Genomic DNA, 10,374 nt, shown 5'->3' on the forward strand with positions numbered 1-10,374 from the left:
CCTCCCCCAGCACAGCCCCAGGATCCACTGCGACTCCCCCATGCAGTTCTTCGTTTTCTTTCACCTATCTTCCTCTTCCCATTACTTGCATCCCAGCCCTCTGTCCCCTCCAGCTTTGGTGACTCCAGTCTGCTGCCTGTCTTGTTGTCCCCACCTCCGGATTCTATAAGACCCTCGAGTCTCCTCCCATAAATTCCGGGGTCGCTCCCCTGGCCCCAGCCTCAGCTTCCCTTGCCCACTCACCAGGCCACAAGGGGAGCAGCAGGGAAATCGGCAGGGCCCTCCCGCCTGCTCCAGCCACCGCCCGGCTCCTCGCTCAGCTCAACTTTCTCCACAAACTTTCTCCGCGCCCAGGCTCCTCCCCTCTCCTTTTGTCCCGCCAGCCCGACCGACCAGCTGCTCCAGCTTCTATCGCGTCTTCGGGTCTCCCCCTCCCTGCATCTTGCCCGCTCCCTCTGGGCACCCAGCCTGCTCTTGGAAGACACCACTTCCACCCTCCTTTCAAACTCAGGAATCAATTCTACCTTTTTCTCTCGGCTTACAGAACAAAAGATTCATTCAGGCGTCAGAAAAGAGGAAAGAGAAAGTGATAGACAAGAGTTGAAAGCAGGCATTGTCAAGGACATGACAAGGTAGCCAGAGGCTGACACGCAGAGAACAAGGTCCCCTACCCTGAAGGAAGGGGCAATGGTGTGGTAATGTTACTAATGCCTTGTGTTCAAAGAGCATTTGGCAGGTGACAAGGCACTTCCTCACAGAGTCCCTAACTGGTCCCCACAATTCTCCCCTGAGGGTGGGCAACTTGGAGACTGGGGGGGAGGGGTCTCTCCCCAGCCTGTGCCCAGGGGACAGGTTCCAAGAGAGACAGAAGCTGAGTCAGTCAGATAGGCCCCAGGGTCTCTGCCAGGAGCTGGGACTCCAGGACTGATGCTGAAGGCACAGAAAGTGACACACAAGGTCCAATAAATTACCATTTATTTGTAGAATAAACACTGATTTAAACACTGAAACATGAAACTTGGAGTTTGTGAAGGATGTGGATGACATAGATCATGAGATGAGGTATTTTTTATTTTCATTTAAGAAATGGATACTCAAAAAACTCAACAAAACCCAGGTCCACCGAACCTCACATCCTACTCACACACTTCCAGTCCCCTTCCCTGCACCCTGTCAGCACCCAGCTTTGTCCATTTGAGACCAGGTGCCCCCACCCCATTAGAGTTCCACCCCTCCCCACTTCCAACTTCCTTCAAGCCCCACCCCCCACCTGCAACTCTAAAACTCCTCCTTCTCCCTTGTGGGTTGATCACCAGCCCCAGCCTTAGAGGGCTAGAGGCCACACTCTCTAAGGAGACCACACTCCTTCCTAAATAAATACCTTCAAGGCCCCCCTCCCCAGTTACCAAATGAAAAAATAAATATTGTGAACCCCACCCACCCCCAACCCCACAATGGGAATCTCCTGGATTTGGGGCCCCAGCCATTCACCTACGAAGTCCCTTCACCCTTTCTGTAGCCCCTTCCTACTCCTCTCCAGAGCCAGCTGAGGGGGGAGGAGGGGAAAGGGCCATGAACCCTTCTGTTGCTAGGGCACCCCTCCCCTGTTATCGAGGTCCAAGCAGGGATAGGGCTGAGAGGGAGAGAACAAGGATGGGTTGGGTTTGAAAACCAACACACACACCCCTACTCCTGCTCCGGCCCTGATTGTATCGGGCACTGCCACCTCCTCTGCCCCCTGAACCGTCCCTTCGAGGAGGGTATGGAGGCCGAGGAGGCCGGACTGGGGGGACAACAGCTGCTGCCCCAGCCATCCAGTCATCTGCATACTGCTGTCCCCCTCCAGAGCCACTGGCATCTTCATCTGCAAGAAGGGACAGAGACAGACAGGGATGGGGAAGAGAAATCAAGATAAAAACAGAGAAAGAAAGGCAGGGGAGAGAGAAACAGGTAGATCCATTGGGTTGGGAGGAGGGAGAAAGACAGTGAGTGATAGGAAGCAAGGAGAGAGAAAAAGACAGACACAGGCAGATGGGGAGAGAGGATAAACAGGAAAAGGCAGAGAAACAAAAGTACAAAGAAGCAGAGAGCAGCCAGGAAGAGGGGTGGGGGAGGGTGACAGAGAAACAGATAGACACAAGGAGAGAGAAAAAAATGAGTCTGTGCCTTGCTTCTCTGGCAAACTCCACCTTGGGGAGCCAGCCTAGTGCCATCCCCCATTGTCCCTCCCCCATTCTCCCACTGCTTTTTGCCCATTATAAGAAGCTTCCCACTGTTCTGTAAGAATGTTTTCGGGTCTCCCCGAAACGGTCCAGTAAACTGGACCGTAAACTCAAGTATAGAGAACCACTCATTGGTCTTTTACCTTCTACCTTTGAAGTCAGAGCTCAATAAACGCTGGCTAAATGAATGAGTGAATGAACGAAGGCTAGGAGTAGAGCGGCAGGGGCGGGAACTACGAGCCAGGGAAGGGACTCGAGCCAAGGAAGGGACTCGAAAGGCAGCGGGCGGGGCTCACCCGCATCCAGCCCGTCCAGGTCGTGTCCGAGCGCGGCCGCCTTCATCCTGGCCGTGGCTGCCCGGAGCTGCAGCCGCCGCCGCCGTGTCGGCACGTCGGGGCCCGAGACATCCACCTGCACCTCGGGGTTGCTGAGCTGCTCGGCCGGGGAGCCCCCGACCACGGGCGGCAAGTACCTACGAGCAGAGCAGCCCCGAAGCTCCGCCAGCCTGCCAGCACGGCCCGCCCTCCCCACCGCCGCCCCGCCGCCACGCCTCACCGGCCCCGCCCGGCTCCGGTCCAGCAGGGCGCCGCCTCCTGCGAGACGTCCGCTGCCATACGCGAGTCTCCGCACACCGTCAGGGACAGCCGGGCCCAGAAGCCCCGCATCCTGGCCAGCCGCTCGCGGAGCTCCCATACCTGGGCGAGCGAGAGAGCAGGGCCAGCTGGAGCGCCCCTGGACCCCACTGCAGCTGCGCTCCTGCCCCTACCCAGCCAGCGCTTGCCACTCACCAGTCGGTGCATGTTGGTGCCCGCAGCCGTCGTGGGCCGCTCCTCCTCAGCCACCAACGTCCACAGCCGGCCCGCCTCTTCCCGGGGCGCAGGGGCTCGGCGGTTACGGGCTGGCACCGGGTGGGGAGGGCCACATTCCTGAAACACCTTGCAGCACAGGGACAAGACCTCACACATGGTCACCCAGCAGTGAAACCCATCCTGTGTCCCCAGTCCGACCCCATGGCCTCCCCAGATACCCTACCATATCTCCCTGCCACCTACACTATCTCCCCACCCCAGACCTCACCTCTGCTCTTCTCTCCCCTGAACCTGGGCTGACACCTCCACTCTGTCCCCGTATCCCAGGCTTCACCTCCTCCCTTCTCTCCCCTGTACCTGGGCTGACACCTTCACGCTGTTTTCCTGCAGATACATCAAACCCTCTGAGATCTTCACCCCAATAGACTCAGCCGCCAGCTCAAAGGAAAAGGGACCCTGGAGCTTCTCAGCCAGGAGCAGGAGAGCATCTAGAAGGAAGGGGGGAATAGAAAGGGTGGAATAAGGGTGATCCTGAACTGGGATGTTCCCACACATCCTCACTCAGGCCTTAGAGAGAAGCAGCAAAGTGTTTAGGGGAACTCATACCAGAAGAGCCCCCTCCCATGGATATGACCTTAGAGCCCTTAGCCCAGCTCACCCCACCTGGCCCTTACACACAACCCCCAGCCATACTCGGGACCCTCCTCTATCCTGGGCTTTCTTGAATCCCCTCACCCAGGTAGCTGCCCCAGTCAGGCTCCAGTCCCCTGTTGCTGAGACAGCCACGAACCACGTTGAGGCAAAAGCCCTGGCAGGGCAGAAGTGAGGGAACACCCCGACAAAGGGGGCAGCCGATCAGACGCATCAGAGCCTGGCTGCAGCTTCCAAACACCGGCACCTAGGGGTAGACAGCAGGGCTGTGTCATCCACAAACCCTGTGGCTGCTCTCAGCCAAGCTTGGTGCTAGGCACATAGAGAAGTCAAATACCCAACCCCACCTTCCCCAGGCTCTGTATGGGGAGCTGGATGTGAGTGCCTAAAGTTAGTGACCCCACATGGCAGCAGGTGAGACCACAAGATGGCTACAGATCTGAGGACAGAGGTTCCTAGGCACCTCTGCTTCTTGGGAGGAGTAGAGGCAGTAGGAGCTCTGAGACAAGATGCAAGGACGAGAGTGGGCCCATGATAGCTAGGGAGGGAGGAGACACTGAGGAGGCAAGAGGTGGGGCTGGGAGGTCAGGAGAGGATGGGCCATGAGAAAGGCCTAGCCAGGCATCTGGCCTTCAGTAGCAGGGAAGGGGGGGGTCACTGAGGGACCCTGAGGGATCCAGGGGGGCCCAGTACTCCAATCCTGGATTGCTATGGAGATGAGCAGGCCCTCGGGAACTGGTGAGGGCTATGAGTCATCAGAGGGCAGGAGAGGGGTCAGGGGTGGTAGGAAACCATGGATCATGACCCAGGGGAGACTTCACTCCAGCCCCCCCCTTCCTAAGATGACAGGGCCTAGAGGCTGACATGGACAGCCCCCAGACCTCTCTTGCAAGCTGGTGCCTAACTCTGCCTGATGAGGTCTCTCCCACTTCTGCCTCTCCCTCCCTGGGTCCTACCCACACTCAGGCCCCCTCTAACCTTAAGTGCCTCGCTGACCACTTCTCTTCCAGTCTCCAGGCCCTGGACAAAGGCCCGGGCAGCCACAAGGGTCCGGGTTACCTGGGGGAAAGGAAAGAAGGGGAGAAAAACCACAAGGTTGTCATGGGTCAGTCAAGACTGGGGCCAAGATATTGCACCAAAGGGACAAGCAGTGGGAGTTAGGATAGTGGGATTTTCTTGGGGTGGGGAGAGTGTCTGGTGGTACAGAGAGGCAGGTTCAAGAGGCCCACAGGAATTATAGTCCAGAAGGATTAAGGGGAACTAGGTTTGGGAGGAGATGGAGGGATTGTGTTATACAGGGATTGGAGATAGATTCTGTATCAAAACTAACACTGAACTTGAAGCAAGACGACCTGGGCATGCAGCACAGCTCTACCATTTATACTGGCTGTGAGACCTTAACCTCTGGAATGCTCAGTTTTCTCATCTGTAAAATAAGGATACTACTATCTACCTTGCAGAGTTATGATGACAGTAAAATGCCATACTATAAATGAAAATGCCTCTTAAATATGGAATGCCTAATTCCTGTTTAGTTGAACCAGAGGAAGTCAAGATGTTAGGATTAACGAGGAGTTGGCAGAAAGGTGGCTGGGGGCCAAGGGCAGGTGAATGTTTCTGTGAAATAGGGCACAGAATGGGAGTGGGGGTGTCTACTTAAAGAAGTTCTGGGTCAGGCAGGGGTGACGAAGGCTGGAGATAGGGGTCGCCAGTTCAGTGATGGCTGCAATGTGGGGTGTAGGGTGTCACCAGGTCAGGGGTGACTGGGGCATACTAGCTTGGAGGTGAGTAGTGCATAGTTTAGAGGTCACCAGGTCAGAGGTGACTGAAGGCTAAGGCCTTGGGAACCCTCACCTGCAGGCGGAGGCGACGGGGTGAGTCCCCGAAGGGCTGCAGAGAGCCATCAGTAGAGGATGCGAGGCGTGAGAGGCAGAGCAGGTAATCAGGGGGGAAGCTGTACTGTGGGTGCAGCAGGGGGAACACTCTCTCCAGGAGCTGTGCCCAGAAATCCGCCAAGGCGTCATCCAACCCCTCACCAGACTCCCCATAGAAGTCCCGCAGCCGAGAGAACAGGCCATTGAATATGAGGGCGTGCTGGGCATACAGGCGGCCGTAGGAGTGGGAGAAGAGCTGGGTCAGGGAGTGCTGGGCTACCGAAAGCATCTCTAGAAAAAACTCTGCAGCAAATGCAGGAAACAGGTGTAGGGTGGGGTGAGGCCAAGAAGGGTAAGTAAAAGGGCAGAGGCAATAGGGGATGGGGACGGGAGAGAAAAGACAACTGAGTCAGAAACTGGGAATGAAGGAGGGCAGGGCCCTGGAAAGAGTTTGGGGCAGGGATGGAGGGCTAAGCCAGGGGTAGGAAGGGGGATAGTGCCTTAGTGATGGAGTGGGGACAGGAAGCTTGCAGGGGTCATGAGCACAGGTGTGAAGCCAGGTTTGGGGAGCCCAGGTCCTCACCATCAAATTTTCTGTGCCGGACAGCCAGTGTATGAACCATGAAGGATCCACTGTCCTCTACCAGGCCTCGGAAGGTGGCCTCAGTCTCCCTGATCAGCCTCTGCTCTGTCTCACTGGAACAGCAGGTATACTCCTGGGGACAGACCCGGAGGTGCTCACCTGGACAGGGAAATGTGGAGGAATGGTGGAAAGTGATATGAAATTCCTTCCATCTCCTCCCTATCTCTGGGGGTCTACTCCTTCTCTTCTACCTGTCTGGTCTCTTTTCTATTGTCTGCCTCCTCATCCCCACCTGACCCTATCCCCTCACCCATCCCAACTCCACTCCCATTTGCCATGGGATCACCTATTTGACAACTGCCCTGAAGGCAAAATTAGTGGTCAGAATGTCCTCAGATGACTCTCCCCAACATCATACACCCAGGCCTCAAGGGACTTGCAGGACAGCTTCTATCAGATGAATGGGATTAGAGGGGTGAGGTTACTTGGTGAACAAGAAAAGTATTATCATAGAAGGAGCTCATAGAAATAGAGAGGAGAACATGGCTGTGAAGAAAGAAACACATAGGGGAGTGCTAATTACAAGGGAGGGATTCCTGGGGGTGGGGGGCGGGGAGTAAGAGAGCTATTCTGTGCACAGGAGGGTTATTGTGATCCTGGTAAGGAAGTTACAGGAAGAGGAGAGACATTACTGTAGGATGAAAATATGATTATAACGGTCACTCTGAAAGGGAAGAGAGTTATTGTGAGATGGGGAGGGCCCGCCCCCGCCCGCCACCCCCAATTCTCTAATCTTCCTATTTCTCCTCACCTGAGATCAGGGCGGGAGGGATTAGGTTTAAGCTATATCCCCGGGCCCCCAGCACCTGCCGGGTCTCTGCACAACTCCGGGTGACCTTTGCCTCGCTCCCGGGTCCGGGACCAGGACCGGGACATAGAGGCAGCAGCAGAAGCAGGAGAGATCGCAGCGCGGACATAGCTGCAGTCACCCTGGGACGGCAAAGTGAGTCCTAAGGAGGAAAGAAGAGCCGCCCAATCTCAGGAAACCGGTTTTCGGCCGCGGGACCGCTCCGCGGGCCAGAGAAAGAGCGCGATCCCCGAAAACTGAACACCGAGCCGGATAGCTGGACCAGGCAGCATCTGCGGAGACAATGGGAGCCCGGAGCCGGACAGGGGGCGGGGCCCGAGGAGGGGCTCCGCCAATGATGATAAGGAGCCGGACTTGGGGGCGGGGCCAACGGAGAAATTAAGCCAATGTAGCGGGGAAACTCGGCAGGGGGGCGGGACACAGCCGCACCAAGATAGCTGGTGGAATCGGGGCGTGGGCTTTATTGGGGGGCGTGGCTATCCAACTCAGAAGGCAGGGCCTGGGTGGTATCCAGCCTATGGCTGTTGAGAAGCCGGATAGAGGGGATTTCTGCTAGTCTAGTCCGAAGCCCGCTCAATGCAGAGGGAAATTGGGGGTGGAGAGGGCGGGGCCGGGGTGGAGCACGGCTGAAGGGGGCGGCCCGCGCGCCTGCGCCCCTGTGACAGGACTGCACGCTCCGTAGCTCCCGGCCGCACGAGGCTCTGGGGCTGTGTGACTGGAACGTGGTGAGCACGAGCTCCGACACTCCTAAACCTCGCGACAATTTCCAGCCCTGAGGCGAGCCGTTAGGTTTGAGCCTGCGCACAGCGTGCCTCGTGCCTTCCCGCGTTTTTTCAGGGCTTTTCTGCCACCGGAAGGGAAGCGGCGGGCGCCAGTGCTGAAAGTGGGATGACTGCAGACACCTGAGGGACCTGAGGCGGTGACCTTTCTAGAACTCTGTTCGGTCAGAAGTCGCTCTCCCGCGCTCTGACAGTGAGCTCCTTTTTGACCCAAGAAGATGTCCTCCCCCAGCCCTCCCAGCCCTGGCACGAGGATCCTCCCGGTCCCTGCCTCAGTGGCCTCCCAGCCCCAGGCCCCGAGAGACTGGTAGTTCACTCTCCTAAGCGGTTGGAAGCTCCTCAGCACAAAGAAGCTTACCCACTCAGCTGTAGATAGCACCTTCTAGAAAAATAGAGGAAGCTCACACCTGCCGTCACTCCTTCAGCGTTTCCACCCCTGTTCCAGCATCCACCCCCAAATCGTTCAGAGCTTCCTATTCCATTCTATGTGGCATAAGATCCTAGCCTTCTAGAAATGACAGTCTGGGGTCCTTTTTATCTTTTTTTAATACATGAGCCAAATATCCTTGTGGCGGGTGGGCAATTTACCAATTTATGCCTCGGAAGCCTCTAAAGAGGGGTGTGAAGCTGCCCTGGTGTGTGCCTTACTCGGTTCTTACAGAGCAACAGGAAACCCGCTGCCCGGTTTCTGGGGCTGTGGTGTTTTTAATCCCTTGATGCCATAGGTCAACTCTTTATTTTTTGGTGGTTCCCCCGACCCCGTCCCCCTCCACACCCCGCGTTCCAGTGTAGTTCCCTTGGAAAGAAAGTGGTCAGGACTGGGGGGGGGTGGACCAGTGGTGGATAGGAGCCTTTTCTTGTCTCTTTCCCAGCTGGATCGCCATGCCTACTCTGCGCTCCTCCTCCCGGCTCCATAGCTCCTCTTCCCCAAGCAGTGTGTCCTCCCCACTGCGAAGAGCTGCGGGAGGTGTCCAGAGGGCTTTGTCTGCATCTTCTAGTTCCCCCGCCAATCTGCCCTGTGATGACAGGGACTCAGACCATACTTCAGAGGGGTGAGTAGAGTTGATGAGAAGTTGTTGCAATGTGTAGCCACCTCCTGTGTCCTCGGCAGCTTTCTCCTCTGTCATTTTCCTGCATTTATGGTAATATGCGTGGAACTGTATGAAAACATCAGAAATGCTATATTGGTTCAGAACTGTGACCCCCCCCTCCCTCCCCCACAACCTGCTGTCCCCCCCCAAGCCCCACACGTTGTAGACATAAAGGATAGTATATCGTGTTGTGAATCCATCGGTCATCTTGTCTAAACCTTTCTTGAACACATTTTTATGTTCAGCATATACAACTTTAGGCGGGGGCTGGGAGGTAGGTGATGGGGAAGTAAAGAGTCCCTTATTTTGTTGCCTGACAAATTGTATATACTTTTTAGTTGGTGTAAACAGGTGTGTCTATCCTTATCTATTAATGTATATAAGTTTATTCTGTGGAGGTTATGATAATATATCTTGGTTGTTTTTTTTTTATCTTTCTAGGACAAAAACTAATCTCATAAAAGATCTGCTTTATCCCCTGGTTATTTTAATTGGCCTTCTCTGAATCATTTTTGTTTTAGTTAGTGCTACTGCTGGGGACCAGATTGTATCAATGTTATAAACTTTAACAAGGCATGTGTGGTTATGTTTCGAGGGGTGAAATTTACTTCCAGGTACATATTAATCTCCTGTTTATGTATGAGTGACACATGACTTCCTAAGCCATGTTTATTTTTTTCCATGTAGAGCAGTGACCTCTTTGCTTGCTTAACTGAATATCATTTGATTCTCGTATTCAGAGAGAATATTAGGAAGGGTTGTCCTTCAGCCACCTCAGTTCTTCATCTCCATTGCTTTCCTGAGAGAATTTTCCTTTAAGACTTTGTCCTTTCTAGTAACAGTAAGCTCATCTTTTCTTAAAAATCTGAGTATGTTTTTCTCATGGAGAATGTGGTAGTTAGAGACAAAGAGAAATTATAATTCATTAACTCTTTACATAGAGGGAATGGGATGGTTGTATTTAAGGAGAACCTCCTCATAGGAATAGTGACTCTGTGTCCACTGATGAAGGCAGTGACTTTGAAGACAGCTTGAGACGAAATGTGAAGAAGAGAACAGCAAAACGACCACTCAAAACAACCCCTGTGAGTTAGTTTTGTTTTGTTTTTGTATCTTGTCTGGGAAGCGGCAAAAGAAAAACCTGGAAGGGGCTCAGGTGATATGGTTAATGGAAAGACAGGACTTACAGAGCATTAAGGGACAGGCGTAGGAAGAAGACAGATTTTGAAGAGAAAAGAATAAGAGAAGAGGGCATTAGGATATAAAGATATAGGAGTGAGACTCAGGGATTTTTAAAAGGAAAAAAGGAGTAATAAAGTTCACAACATTTATAACATTTTGTTATAACAAAATCAGTTATTTCAGGTCTGAGTCAGTACTCAATCTCTGCTGTGGAATTGGCAGCTTAAGCCTACCTATGTAATAATGATAAGATCAAGTGTTAATGTCACTTTCACTTTTTCTTTTTCATATTTCTGGTGTTTTCATATTTACTAG

General features: G+C 54.0%; 1 protein-coding gene across 1 annotated transcript; it reads right to left on the reverse strand.

The window, feature by feature from the left end:
• Window positions 1-248: 248 nt before the first annotated feature.
• Window positions 249-7,298, reverse strand: GPC2 (glypican 2). Its single transcript, XM_012759347.2, has 10 exons — window positions 6,951-7,298; window positions 6,140-6,298; window positions 5,537-5,859; window positions 4,661-4,741; window positions 3,767-3,929; window positions 3,389-3,519; window positions 3,011-3,157; window positions 2,778-2,917; window positions 2,519-2,694; window positions 249-1,864 (listed from the first exon to the last, which is right to left on the reverse strand). The coding sequence occupies exons 1-10, from the start codon at window positions 7,114-7,116 to the stop codon at window positions 1,608-1,610; spliced, it is 1,743 nt and encodes a 580-aa protein (XP_012614801.1). The 5' UTR covers window positions 7,117-7,298; the 3' UTR covers window positions 249-1,607.
• Window positions 7,299-10,374: the final 3,076 nt, after the last annotated feature.

This window comes from Microcebus murinus, chromosome 19, assembly GCF_040939455.1.
Source record: "Microcebus murinus isolate Inina chromosome 19, M.murinus_Inina_mat1.0, whole genome shotgun sequence".
Classification (NCBI taxonomy): domain Eukaryota; kingdom Metazoa; phylum Chordata; class Mammalia; order Primates; family Cheirogaleidae; genus Microcebus; species Microcebus murinus.

Bases quoted from the DNA above. Each gene is read 5' to 3' on its own strand.
- GPC2 (XM_012759347.2), bottom strand. From the start codon at position 7,116: ATGTCCGCGCTGCGATCTCTCCTGCTTCTGCTGCTGCCTCTATGTCCC. The intron at 3,930-4,660 runs GTTAGAGGGGGC...GTCTACCCCTAG, and splicing joins TGGTCAGCGAGGCACTTAAG to GTGCCGGTGTTTGGAAGCTG. The intron at 3,158-3,388 runs GTACAGGGGAGA...CTGTGCTGCAAG, and splicing joins GCGTGAAGGTGTCAGCCCAG to GTGTTTCAGGAATGTGGCCC.